A 14,961-nucleotide genomic window follows, 5' to 3' on the forward strand; every position below is an offset into this window, starting at 1 on the left:
TCCGAGCTCCTCCCGGGTAACTGAGCTCCTCACCTGATCTCGGAGGGTGCGCCCAGCCCAACTATATGGACAACTGCCTAAAGTATTGGCAGTAACTCAAAAAGTAACTGTGAAGCAGACATTGAAAAACAGCAGAAACAGCTGCTTATTTTCATGGTGTTCATCTCCAAAAATATGCATTCAAATACAATTAAAAGACATTTATCATGTCCATAATCAGGTAACAATTAATTTTGTTAGCTTAAACCATCAAAGTATCAGCAGAAAATCAACTTAAATCAAGTGGGCCACAATCAAATGTCCATTTTCATAAAGAATGAGAAAGCTAGACCCAAACAATTCATTCTATGGGTTAAGGCAGCAGCACCATGTCCATCATTTTGGTAGCTGGACGTTCTTTTTTTCTGAAATTGCAAACCTTATCATTTTAGTCAGATCAGACTTGTCTGCCAATTCACTTTTCATACTCTTCTCCTCTGCAGGCGAAGTCTCAACCATTTAATCAATCAATCAATCATTTTTTGTTTATATAGCGCTTTTCATGCCATGTAACACAAAGTGCGGTACAGATTTAAAAACATTCTCTCACTCCCACACCCTCCCACAAATACAAACACATTGTTGCATTCACACTCCCCCCACCACCTCCCCAGAGACACACCACACACACTCAAGGTAAAACAGTGGACGCAATGGACATAAGGCTGAGATAAGGCTGAGATAAGGGTGAGATAAGGGTGAGTTAAGGCTGAGATAAGGCCGAGTTAAGGCTGAGTTAAGGCTGAGATAAGGCTGAGTTAAGGCTGAGATAAGGCTGAGATAAGGCTGAGTTAAGCTGAGATAAGGCTGAGATAAGGCTGAGATAAGGCTGAGATAAGGCTGAGTTAAGGCTGAGTTAAGGCTGAGTTAAGGCTGAGATAAGGCTGAGGTAAGGCTGAGATAAGGCTGAGATAAGGCTGAGATAAGGCTGAGATAAGGCTGAGTTAAGGCTGAGTTAAGGCTGAGATAAGGCTGAGATAAGGCTGAGTTAAGGCTAAGGTAAGGCTGAGATAAGGCTGAGATAAGGCTGAGATAAGGCTGAGATAAGGCTGGGATAAGGCTGAGATAAGGCTGAGGTAAGGCTGAGGTAAGGCTGAGATAAGGCTGAGATAAGGCTGAGGTAAGGCTGAGATAAGGCTGAGGTAAGGCTGAGGTAAGGCTGAGATAAGGCTGAGGTAAGGCTGAGGTAAGGCTGAGATAAGGCTGAGATAAGGCTGAGGTAAGGCTGAGATAAGGCTGAGGTAAGGCTGAGGTAAGGCTGAGATAAGGCTGAGGTAAGGCTGAGATAAGGCCGAGATAAGGCTGAGATAAGGCTGAGATAAGGCTGAGATAAGGCTGAGGTAAGGCTGAGGTAAGGCTGAGGTAAGGCTGAGGTAAGGCTAAGGTAAGGCTGAGATAAGGCTGAGATAAGGCTGAGATAAGGCTGAGATAAGGCTGAGATAAGGCTGAGATAAGGCTGAGGTAAGGCTGAGATAAGGCTGAGATAAGGCTGAGTTAAGGCTGAGGTAAGGTTGAGATAAGGCTGAGGTAAGGCTGAGGTAAGGCTGAGGTAAGGCTGAGATAAGGCTGAGATAAGGCTGAGGTAAGGCTGAGGTAAGGCTGAGTTAAGGCTGAGGTAAGGCTGAGGTAAGGCTGAGATAAGGCTGAGGTAAGGCTGAGGTAAGGCTGAGGTAAGGCTGAGGTAAGGCTGAGATAAGGCTGAGTTAAGGCTGAGGTAAGGCTGAGGTAAGGCTGAGATAAGGCTGAGGTAAGGCTGAGGTAAGGCTGAGATAAGGCTGAGATAAGGCTGAGGTAAGGCTGAGGTAAGGCTTAGATAAGGCTGAGATAAGGCTGAGGTAAGGCTGAGGTAAGGTTGAGATAAGGCTGAGATAAGGCTGAGTTAAGGCTGAGGTAAGGCTGAGGTAAGGCTGAGGTAAGGCTGAGGTAAGGCTGAGATAAGGCTGAGGTAAGGCTGAGATAAGGCTGAGATAAGGCTGAGGTAAGGCTGAGGTAAGGTTGAGGTAAGGTTGAGATAAGGCTGAGATAAGGCTGAGTTAAGGCTGAGGTAAGGCTGAGGTAAGGCTGAGATAAGGCTGAGGTAAGGCTGAGGTAAGGCTGAGGTAAGGCTTAGATAAGGCTGAGATAAGGCTGAGGTAAGGCTGAGGTAAGGTTGAGATAAGGCTGAGATAAGGCTGAGGTAAGGCTGAGGTAAGGCTGAGTTAAGGCTGAGGTAAGGCTGAGGTAAGGCTGAGATAAGGCTGAGGTAAGGCTGAGGTAAGGCTGAGGTAAGGCTGAGATAAGGCTGAGTTAAGGCTGAGGTAAGGCTGAGATAAGGCTGAGATAAGGCTGAGATAAGGCTGAGGTAAGGCTGAGATAAGGCTGAGGTAAGGCTGAGGTAAGGCTGAGGTAAGGCTGAGATAAGGCTGAGGTAAGGCTGAGGTAAGGCTGAGATAAGGCTGAGATAAGGCTGAGGTAAGGCTGAGGTAAGGCTGAGATAAGGCTGAGATAAGGCTGAGATAAGGCTGAGATAAGGCTGAGATAAGGCTGGGTTAAGGCTGAGATAAGGCTGAGATAAGGCTGAGATAAGGCTGGGTTAAGGCTGAGATAAGGCTGGGTACAGATGAACCAGGTAAGGAAACACCATCCAAGGAGCCGTCTGCATCGGGAGCGGCCCCTCGGCTGCAGCCACAGGGACCAACACAGGGTGCCCGGACAACACCACACCTCCATCCAGACCCCCACAGGACAGCCCCCCCAGCAGCCACAGCCAATCACAGCCCCCGAGGCAGAGGGCTCCTCCAGAGGAAACTGGGAGAGCATAAAAATGGTTAAAATCAATAAAAAGGATCACTAAAACAAGACAGAGAGGTAAAATATATTAATACAAATTAATTATAAAGTGCTGAGATAAATAAATAGGCCTAGCAAAAATAATTATCAGTTGAAGGCTAAACTAAACCCCACCAATGAAATGTTTTGTATTTTGTTATGAACATATGAGGCAATGATTTAAAGCCTTTTGCACACTTTAAATGGCCCATTTTACCTGATAGCCCATTTTACCTACATCACCCTATAATTAAACAAGAGTGACAGAACAATGGAAGAATAATACTGTAAAGTGCCTTCATCAGATTTACTTTTGTTTATAAATGAGTGAGCAATAATATGAAGGACATGCCCCAAACAACACATGTTAATCTGTGAACTCAGGCCGCCTTTGATTGGTGAAGTAAGAACAAACATATTTTAAAGATTTGCAAAGAAATATATATGCCGATATTTCAAAAAAATCTACAATTAAAGAACTTAGAAACCTCAAAGAACAACTTAATGTTGGAATGTTGCTAAACGGCGAGCAAGAGTTCATAGTGAACAAGAGCTAAAACTTCAATCAGAAATGTGATCAGAAAACTTGATCAAAACAAGAAATAGAGTTAAATTGATCTAATTTGAAGATGTGTAAATAAAAGAAACACCTAATACCCAGGATTTTATGTTGATGTTTTTATTGATTCTATTTGTTTTCTTATATTTATGCAACTGTGAAGCACTTTGAATTGCCTTGTGTATGAATTGTGCTCTACAAATAAACTTGCCTTGCCTTGCCATTTACCACAAAAATACACTGTCCCACTTTGTCAATATGAGGCTGTCCCACTTTGCCAATAGCACATTGGTAAAGTGGGACAGTGATAAAATCTCTTATAAAAATAGTTTAAAAAAAAAGCTAGTATAAAGAATAAACATGTGATTTTGAGATGTTTTGTTTGCAGATGCATTCCCTTATATAAAGTATCAACAAAAATCTGCATGTCTGTTAGTTTAAAAAAAATGATAACCTTAAGATCATAAATCCCCAAATGCTTTGTCATTGGACACACTTCTGCTTTTTTACTACTTGGTCGTAGATTATGTTTGTCATGTCATATGAAGTGAAGTCATATCCACAGAACTATTATTTTCTTCTCCTGCACATTCTAATTATTGGGTGTGTTTGTATTTTTAGTAATAAAATATGACACATTAAAAAATAATTATGATTAAAGTTAAGTGTCCCACTTTACCCATATATATATATATACATATATATACATATATATGTATATATATATACATATATATACACATATATATACATATATATATATATATGTATATATATATATAGTATATATATATATATATATATATATACATATATATGTATATATATGTATATATATATATATATATATATATACATATATATACATATATATATATATATATAGTATATATATATATATATATATATATATATATATACATATATATACATATATATATATATGTATATATATATATAGTATATATATATATATATATATATATATATATATATGTATATATATATATATATATATATATATACATATATACATATATATATATAAATATATACATATATATATAAATATATACATATATATATATATATATATATATGTATATATATGTACTCGGGGCAGTGACCCCCAAACTGGAGGAGTGGCTCCAGCAGATCCCAGGAAATACATCAGACATCTCGGTCCAGAAAAGTGCAGTCCTAGGAACAGCAAAGATACAGCGCAGAACCCTCAAGCTCCCAGGCCTCTGGTAGAGGACCCGAGCAGGAGGAGAAAGAGACCGCCCGCGGAGGGTGAGGAAGAGCTTTTTTAAATTTTTTTTATATATATATATATATATATATATACATATATATATACTATCTATATATATATACTATCTATATATATATATATATATATATATATATATATAGGCTAAACTCTCTCGCCAAAAACATATAAATACTGCTGTCGTAGCGGCGCTGCGGTGCTGGATCTGCAGCTGCTCCGGTTTGCAGCCTTTACACTCTCTCTCTCTCTCAGCAGCAGCTCCTCGTCTCTCCCACCACAGAATCAGCGGACATCTGGAAGAGCCGTCCCCGCCAAAGCGAACCCCAAACACGGCGAAACCTGCCTGCTGTCGCGGCGGGCTCGGCAAAACGGGCTGAGGTCGAGGGCGCTTCGTGTCGCTGCTGTTGTTGTTGTTGTTAGTGTCGTCCTCGCGGGGGAAGGTGGAGTCTCGTGCGGTGAGACGGGCTCGCAGGTGCCGCGCGGGGTGGATAAAAGCACACACGGAAACGGGGCGGCTGATGGACTGAGCTGCTCCCGCATCCAGGAGGTGCTTAGGCCGCATGGGAGAAGCGACGACGCGGCGGCTGCGAGCGGACGGGATGCGTTCGCGTGAGCTGGATTCGTTCATCATCACGCTTGGACTTTGAAGGGGCTGCCGTCATTATTATTATTATTTTTATATATGTTTTTTTAAAAACACAGGAACCAATTGAGATCTTGGCAAATGCAGTCGATTTTTGATTTATTTTTGAAGCTCGTTTAGTTCCGCTTTAGATTTTACATGATCGATTTAAACATGCCAGTGAAGTCGCATTGATTTCGGCAGTTATGTTTGTGGGGCTACCCAGATTCAGCAGTTTGTATCATAAAAAAACATAGAGGAAAAACAATCCTGACTGGTGCAATCTGCTTATGTAAACCATATTTGTTGATAGCCTACATCCACCCTGTCTAACCATCGTACATTATATAAACACAGAGCAGAACTTTGATTTTGGCTTGTAAAAAAAAAAAAAATCTCCCTTGGCCAGTCACTCCTGAAAGAAAAGAAGAACAAACAAAAAAAGACTAGCCACAGTGAGCAGCAAAAAAAAACGAGTTTCCCCACATTCTCCTCGCCTCTAATCTGGGTTTACATCTGGAGAGTTGTCCCAGGATTACCCCCCCCTCTCTCCCCGCCTCTCCTCCAGCATCTGATTTGGGCTCCCCTCCCTCCCCGGCCCCCCCCCCAACCTTGGCCATGCCGACGTCCCAGCCCGGTTCGGAGCCCGACGAGGAGTTCTGGGTGGACGGGTCCAGGCGGGACGGGACCGTGGAGGAGGTGTACACGCTGGGAGCCGAGCTGGGCAGGTTGGTGTACCCCGCACAGACGCACACACATACGGAGAGGGGGGGGGGGGGTGTTGGTATAGTAACCATTTAGGCTCCTCTTTTTTTGGAGCGCCTCCTTGGTTTATTCCTGGATTGGTGTTGGTTTAGGGGCGGCGAAGAACATCATGATTTCGGTTGATGTTAAGTCTGTACCGTAAGAAGCCTCGATATATCGGGAAATCATTTAAAAGTCTTTGACTGAGATCGACTTTTTTGTTGTTGTTGCAAACTCAGTCTAAAACGAAGCAAAAAATGCATGGAAGTTATGCATATGCAAATGTTCAGTTTCACCAAAACATAAACAATAACAGCGTAGTGTTTTATTTCCGTGATTTTCACCGGATGTTTTGGTGTATGGTGGGCTAACAGCTGTTTATTTAAATCACAGATCTTTTACAGCGCAGATGTTTTTACAGAGGCAACGCTCCATGAACATTGTTTTCATCCACCATCAACCTATCATTATCTATTTAAAGCAGTTGGCGTCTTTGTGAGCCCATTAGTGTGTATTGGTGACTCTGACCCGGTGGCAGGGAAGTTGCAATTGTGGTTTTCTGGCCAGAGACACCGGGGGAGATGAAAAAAACAAACAATCATCCCATTTACACTTGTATTACCCCCAGAGGGGCTACGGAAGGGAATTCATTAAGGTAAACAAGTTACTTAGTACATTTGTGTTGCCCACCAGAGCCTCGGACGTGACGACGAGGCGACCGCTCCTATTGAACGGAACATACCACTTTAAAACGGTCTAGGAGAAATATCGCAATAATATCATGATCCCAACATTGCACAGCTGTATCACATATCGCATGTTTTTGTCAGTGCAGTGTAGGGTCTTGGTAAATCACTGCGTTGAGCACTGAGACTTATTCTTGGTCTAGGCCTCAATTCGTCCTTGTTCATCCCTGATTTAGTCCCAGTTTCGATCCGGTTCAGTCCTAGTCTGGAACTGATTTACCATAATATCAATTTCTTTGATGAAGGTTGTCGACTCATCTTCTGTTTTCTGTAGTTGAAGTGTAGGACGTTTAAGTTTTGTTGAGTGACACAAAAAATACTCATTTTTCATTCATTGCAGTGGCTCAGTTATGTTCTAAGCACGTTACTTATATATAACCAGAATTATTCCAGAACCTAACCTTAACCAGACCTTAATCAGTAGCTAACAGCGGTGAAGTTGGTTTCATGTTGGACACAGAATATTGCCCTCCATAGATACAGACGGCATCTTATAATGTTTTTAGCTAATGTTAATCTATGGAAATGTATGCTAACAGCTGCAAAGATGGCGGATCTCCATGGTAACTGTGGACTTTCCCGAACTCTATTTGGCGAAAAATCGAAACTTTCTCTAATTATTCAAAAACTACTTAAAAAAACGCTGAATTCCGAATATAGTTTTCTACTAAATAATGATACAAAGACATGGAGAGGAGCAAAGTAGTTCAACATCCCATAAATACATAAATAACGGAGAATGCTAACATGATGCTACATGTTAATGTAATGCTAGCGGTTAGCTAGCGCTAGCTACAACTGCCGTTTTTTCACTTCTACTGAACAATCTGCTGTGAGAAAATATCCATGTGGACCCGATTTACACTTGACTTTATTTGCGTGTGATAAATAAGTTGATATTCCACCAGAAAATGGCAAAAAAGAGACAATTGTGTTTCTCTTAAGATTCTATTTTCCCCCTGGGCGAAGCCATGCCCCCTTCTATGACGAGATGCCGTCTGTATCTATATCTGCAGTGCTAGCTTCCCTCAACTTAATGTTTATGTACAGAAAGGGTATAGAATAGGGGTGTGACAATATTTTGCTTCAGCAGGGGGCGCTGTATTAGAGGCTTACGGCTGATTTAATAATGAATTAATATTGATTTGGATGGAATAAAAGACAAAATCCTTGCTGCCTGATCCGGTACAGAGCTGCGCATTGTCTAGGATCTGTGATGCTAACTGCTATGCTAATATAAAAGTCAGTTTAGTTCACTTTACGTGCCTGCAGAGGTTTGATCTACTAGCCTTGCCAGATCCCTAATGATTGTTGATGAAACGGTCTACATGTTCGTGTTCTAGGTACAAAATAAACTTGCCCCACCACTTGCTAATGTCACGACCATGAGCTTGACCTGTTTTTAATCGTGGTAAACGAAATTCAAAATCATGCTGGTGTTGGGTAACAATTTCAAACTCCTTGATCACCATTTTTCACTTTGTTGGTTAAAAAAATATCGTGTTGATATTCCCTTCATAGCAAACCTCCGGCTCAGAGGAACAGTGCGCTGTCAGGACATCAGTGCTATCGGAGGAGGCTGCCCTGATCCCCCTTTTTTAAAGCGGCACTATCTGAGTTAGTCTGTTATCAAACTTGAAAGTCATAGGCAGTTGAGTAAAATCTCTCAGCTGTTGCTCTCACAGACCCTTCTGCGCACCATGGTCGTTCACTTGAGTTCATTAGAAGCTCGTGAACGTGAACAGGGTGCTGCGTTTACAATGTGGATCTATTGTGCCGAATGAAGTTTACTCTATTGCAAGAAAATAATTCGATTACCACAGCTTTGAGACTCCTTAGCGGTAATTGTTTGATGCTGTGTTTGCACTTCCTCCATACTTCTAGGTTTACGTCAAATTTATACCAACAAAGCCACTGCTATAAGAGCCCCTTTCACACACGTACGTCTCAAAGTGTCAATTTATACCAGGCGTGTCAGAGGCATGTAAAAGCACACTACAAAAAGTAAATATCAATCATTGGCTTAAATGACTTGAATTGAGGAAATGTATCTTGTTTTGAGCGGTTTACACTCATTTAGACACTTTTTCTGATCGGACCAAGTTTACTTTGCTTGTTTGAGGACATTTCAGACCAGTTCTAGGGTAAATCTCGCTTGAAATAAGAAAGTAAAATTGCCAATGAGATAAGACCAATTTTCTTTCCCCATTGGCAAAGAAAATGACCTGAAATAAGGACGAAATGTATCGAAACGAGTCAGAAACATCTCAGAACAAGTGAAATTAACTCAAGACAAATGCCCAAGAACTTCTTAACTAGTCAAAACAACATGTTTTTGACGTTAACCCCAACTTTGTGTTAGCTCATCTGACTGTGTCCGAGTGTGGGCATGTCCGAGGTTTGAATGAACCCACAGGACATAGTTTTCCCGTTCTCCATCTTATAAATGGATTGCTGTTGTTGGCAGCAGTTATTTAGAAAACGTACCAGTAGACCAGACAGTTACGCATCGTCAAAGCTAAGGTAAGAACATATCTCGGTATGTAAAAACGGTGGCCTGTTCCTTTAAACTGCAAGAAAAAGTGCCGCTTTATACCCCTAAGCCTGTGTCTCAATTCTACTAAGCTAGCAGAGTGCGCACTTTCTCATTTTGTGTAACGGTGACCAGAGCTGCAGGGCAATGCAAAAGTTTCAAAATGGCTACAAACATGCTAATCAGCACGAGGAGGACATCCTAGCCACGGACAGGATCAATCAACAAGCCAATCAATCGATGGTTTTGTATAGCCCAATGTCACTACAGGAGTTGCCTCACAGGGAGACAATAAAACAGAACAGTAAATAAGACAATGTACACTGCGTTCCAAATTATTATGCAATCATTATTTTTTTAAATGAAACTCATGGATGGTATCGTGTCTCGGGGCTCTTTGAATCACTGACATTAATCTCAGAGACCTGGGATGATTAGTTTTCAGGTTAAGCCCAGTTAAAGGAAAAACTACTGAAAAAGGGTGTTCCACTTTATTAAGCAGATCATCATTTTCAAGCAATATGGGAAAGAAAAAGGATCTCTCTGCTGATGAAAAGCGTGAAATAGTTGAATGCCTTGGTCTAGGTATGAAAACCTTCGATATTTCATGAAAGATTAAAGCAGTACTAAGTAACTCTTCCCCCTAGAGGCCATAAGCGCAACTGCAGGTGTAGTAGCAAGTTACGATTTTTTAACTTATTAATTGTCTTGGAGAGTAAATACTACACTGACAGGAAAGGCGAAGGGAGAGAGGGTTACTATGCATCCAATTATACAATGGAAATATTTTTTTTCACTCAACTTGGCCGTAAATACTGTTTAAAGTGACGTTAGCCCGCAGTTAGCTTTGCCCGTTAGCATGTTAGCTTCTTCTTCGTGATTTCATTAGTGTGTATTGCTTTCTCCGCACCGGTGGCAGTCAAGTTGCAAACATGGTTTTCTGTCCAGAGACACCAGGGGGAGATGAAAGACCCTCCAATCATCCCATAAACACTTGTATTACCCCCACAGGGACTACGGGAAGGATTTATTAAGGTAAACACGTTACTTAGTACTGCTTTAAGCGTAATCATCGTACTGATAAGAGATTTGTGGATGATTCAGAGCACACTCAGAGGACGGTTTCTGCCAGACAAACACATCAGATTAAGAGAACAGACGCTACAAAGCAGGAAACGGGTATTTGAAGCTGCTGGTGCCTCCGGAGTCTCCCGAACATCAAGGTGTCGGACCCTCCAGAGGCTGCAGTTGTGCATAAACCTTCTATCCGGGCCTCCCCTAAACGGTTAATTGAAGCTGATGAACAGAAACGGCTGCAGTGGCTCAGAAATACATGAAGACTCATTTTCAAACAGTCTTGTTCATTGATGAGACCGTGTAACCCTATAATCCAATGGGCGTACCCCGTCCTTCGACTCTCCAACACGGTGAGGAAAAACAAGCTAGTTTCGGGAAGCTACCGCATTTTACTCGCTCTTCCCCACCGTCCTCCTGTATTAGTTTGCGAAAACCTGCAGGAGCCTGGTTGGCGGTCGGCGCGAAATGAGTATAACTGTGAAGTCTCCCGTTTTTGGCTGGGAAACTACCGTGCTTTGCTCCTCTTCGAGCTTGGCTGTGGTGGTGAGACGCCTCGCAGCGCGCACCATTTCCCTCATTTTAAATCCAAAATCTGACAGGTGTGGAAGAGAGAGACTGACTGAGCGTGCAAGATTACTGAAACCCCTGCAGGTCTGTTTTTGACGAGTGTTTGACAGTATGACTTGGTAAAACCTCCAAAAAGATGATCTGATGTAGGCCCTTTGAAAGACCTGAGAGGTGAATGATCAAGAGGCTGATGGTGAGTCTTTAGTGCTGAGTTTTCCACACACCCGTCCAGACTGTTTCCCTTCCGAGGCGCTCGCAAATGTTGATGAAGCTCCGCCATCTTTGCGTTCTGTGAGAACTGCAAATATCTGGCCTCATTTTTATGTAACAGACTCCCATCAGTGAGCGATCCACTTAGAGATTCAGGCTGCTCACGCTCTTGGTGCTTCTACACCTTCGGCGGATCTTCGGCTGGAAACATTTATAAATAACGTAGTTGCAGTCTCTCCCTCGTAATTCACATTTTAAAATCCGTGCTCGTTCACAGTGCACATTTGGAACCCCCCACCAAAAGTGTTGACGCTTGAAAAAAAGATATACAGTGCCGTGAAAAAGTATATCCTGATTTCTTACGTTTGTTTCTGTTCATCAATCCGTTTTTTATATCACACAAGGACATTCCCAGTGAATGCAAAAAGCTATTTCCCAATAATTATCACATTTGTTATGGCAAAAGAAAATCCAAAGTAAAGGCCTCCTGAACTTAATAACTGGTTGAGCCGCCCTCTTTGCAGAATTAGTTGAACTCAGCCATATTGGAGGGTTTTTGTGCATGAACTGCCCTTTTGAGGTCACATTGCAGCATCTCAAATGGATTTAAGTCAGGACTTTGACCTGGCCACTCCAAAATGTGTTCTTTTTGAGCTGTTCAGAAGTGGATTTGTCCGTATGTTTGGGATCCTTGTCTCTGCATGGCCGAAGAGCGCTTGAGCTCGAGGGCTTGAACTGATGGACGTTCTCCTCCAAGAGTTCCTGGTAGAGTTCATTATTCCATCAATGACATCAGGTTGTCCAGGTCCTGAAGCATCGAAGCCCCAGACCGTCGCACTGACATCTCCATGTTTGACTTGACTTGAGAATCATTCATATGTTTTTTGGCAAATGAGAGACGAGCTGTTGCGTTCTTATTGGTCAGCATTGCTTTTCGCCTCAGAACTCTCCGTGGACGCCATTTTGGCTCTGTGTCTGTCTTATAGCTCTAGACTTTGACTGTTCTTACCTAACCTTAGTCGAGTTAATATATCCCGTCTGGTCTTTGTCCGTGCGCTCTGTCACGCAAACAGAGCACATACGCAGCCTCTCCCACATGTCATATAGCTCCAAAAAAGCTCACGATAGAAGCTACCAAGCTCTTCCACGTGTTCCCTATTTAAATAAAGTTACGTGAAGTGTTTTCATGCGAAGTATATTTACACAGAAATGTAACATGTCGATTTTATAAGCAAATAAAAAGGGGTACTATATTGTGAGGCGTAATGATACAGGAGCACAGCGTCCTCGCAGTAACTCCTAAAGACTTCCCCCGCTCACTTCCGTCAATAGAAGCTGCGTGACTTGTAGAGAGCCTTTTACAACAAGCAGAAAATATATTTCCGGAAAGTGCTGCGCATTCCTACCTCATGGTCGAGCTCCTGAGTCCTGTGTCGTCGTCCGGGGTGAGTTGGAAATCTGTGAAACATTACTACACTATATACTTTCTGCTTGTTATCACAGCCCGGCACGATGCACGTAAAAGGCATTGTTCACAAGTTATCCACGCTTCTTCAACTGTTCTCTGCGAGCTCTCTACAAGTCACGCAGCTTCTATTGACGGAAGTGAGCGGGGGAAGTCTTTAGGAGTTACTGCACGGACGTTTTGCTCCTCGTATCATTACGCCTAACAATATAGTACCCCTTTTTATCTGCTTATAAAATCGACATGTTACATTTCTGAGTAAATATACTTCGCATGAAAACACTTCACGTAACTTTATTTAAATAGGGAACACGTGGAAGAGCTTGGTAGCTTCTATCGTGAGCTTTTTTGGAGCTATGTGACATGTGGGAGAGGCTGCGTATGTGCTCCGTTTGCGTGACAGAGCGCACGGACAAAGACCAGACGGGGATATATTAACACGTCTAAGGTTAGGTAAGAACATATCTCAGTATGTAAAAACTGAATCGAAGCGTTGTGTCTTCCGGGTTTGAAAAATACCTCCAGAAAACACTTATATTTATCACAAAAATGAGTGCTCCGTAGTGGTAGAGGTACAATATATCATATAAATGCCTATACTTAACTTTGAAATGGCTAAAATAGCATGATATAGATCCTTTAAAGTAGTTTTTTTTTTATTTGAGAAAGTTTTGATTTTTCTCAATTGTTTTCCCCCTTAACTGTTTTTAAACATGACCATATATGGACGATTCCAGAGATGCCGTCTGTATCTATTGGCCACTTTACTCCTGTCATGCCTCTTCTCTGTCTTTTGGCCTGAGCTTCACCACAAAACAACTTCCTGCTTCAATTCGTGTGCTCAACTGTGCCCAGAAATCTGCAAACACTCTTTGATCCCCATTGCTCCCCGACTCCTTCAGTCCCGCGGGGGTTATAGCACGACATGGCACAGCTCTGTCTTTCGTGGAGTAGCTGTTTGGATGTGGAAAGGACGGAGGGGGCGGGTTTATTGGCCGTAAACACCGCCATCAATCACACCATCGCCGTAGAAACCGTCTCGTTGAAGAAGCCCGATTCAGCGGCGGCGAAATCGACAGCAACGCGCGAGGCCCCCATCGACACCACTACACCGACACCCTCCGTCACCTGCGAGCGCTGTTTCCATGGCAACCGGACCGGGAGGATTGTGGGGGGGAAAGCTCGCTGGGCCTGGGACAGATGGAGGAACAGATCCTAGAGTGTGAACAAAAGCTGAAGGGTTTGGAAGAATGTCTCACTGCACTGCACTTGTGTGTTTTAATGTATTACTAGTTTTTTCAAATCAAGGTTTAGGGTCACACATAGGTCCTGTAAGTCGCTCGGATTGACAGCTAGGAGGCGCTAAACCACGGACGTTCTCTGGTGTTTACTATGGCAACGTGATAAATACATGTTTCGCATTTCCCCCGTTTATGGCCGCGGGAGACTGTGGAGCGCGATCTACAGCTAATTAGTTCTGGCTGAATTAAAAAAAAATAAAGGGTTGCGCATTGAGGTCAGTGTTAAAATAGAATGAAGCAGCTCTGAAGCTCTGAATCTTCAGCGAGACTTCACTCGCCCAATACCATGTTGCATCGTCGTTCCGTCCAAAACATACCTGGAGCTGTGTTTCAGTCCACTCTTTGAGGAGTGTTTCTAGTGTAATTGGCTTGTTGCACATGTGGCTACGCTAGTTCCTCTAACCTGAAGTTGTGGGCGCTAGCACTTCCTGTTCGTATTAATTTCCGTTAAAATTAGCTTAGACTTGTTCGAATCATCGTGTTTCCTAAAGATTCTGTGGTGGACAGTGAGTTCCTGGTAGACGATCACTTCCTGCAGGTGAACGTGTTGCTGTGCAGTGTAAATATTTCCATAGAGGAGACGTCTATGTTTATAAAGATCAGTGAGTTTGTCTTGAAGCTAAAGGCTAACATTAATTTCATGGATTATACAACTTGAAATAGTGCCTTTTATTCATTTTTTAATAGCATGTTAGCCTTTAGCTTCAAGACAAGCTCAATCCTTTATGATCACAGGTGTCTCCGATCTGGACAATATGATTGTTATTCCAGGAAAAGAATACAGACAGGAAGTACTGGCGCTCACAACTTCAGGTCAGAGGAACTAGCATAGCCACACCGTGCAACAAGCCAATTGGATTAGTTTTTAATTAACGGAGGAATAGCGGGCATGGTGGCACACTGGTTAGTGCTTGTGCTTCACAGCTATGTGGAGTTTAAATGTTCTGCGTACATTTCTTGCGAGTACTCCGGTTTCCCCTCCCACTAAAAATGTACAATAGGCTACAACAGTAGCTT

General features: G+C 42.5%; 1 protein-coding gene across 1 annotated transcript in view; it reads left to right on the forward strand.

The window, feature by feature from the left end:
* Positions 1 to 5,495: 5,495 nt before the first annotated feature.
* The window catches only part of LOC306981347 (calcium/calmodulin-dependent protein kinase type IV), a 52,538-nt gene continuing 43,072 nt past the window's right edge, over positions 5,496 to 14,961 (forward strand). The window contains exon 1 of the mRNA XM_079580935.1: positions 5,496 to 6,029. Coding sequence (XP_079437061.1) covers positions 5,920 to 6,029 — 110 coding nt within the window. The 5' untranslated portion in view covers positions 5,496 to 5,919. The remainder of the gene's footprint in view (positions 6,030 to 14,961) is intronic.

The sequence above is a fragment of the Gobius niger genome, assembly GCF_951799975.1.
Source record: "Gobius niger genome assembly, chromosome: 22".
In the NCBI taxonomy this organism is placed as follows: Eukaryota; Metazoa; Chordata; class Actinopteri; order Gobiiformes; family Gobiidae; genus Gobius; species Gobius niger.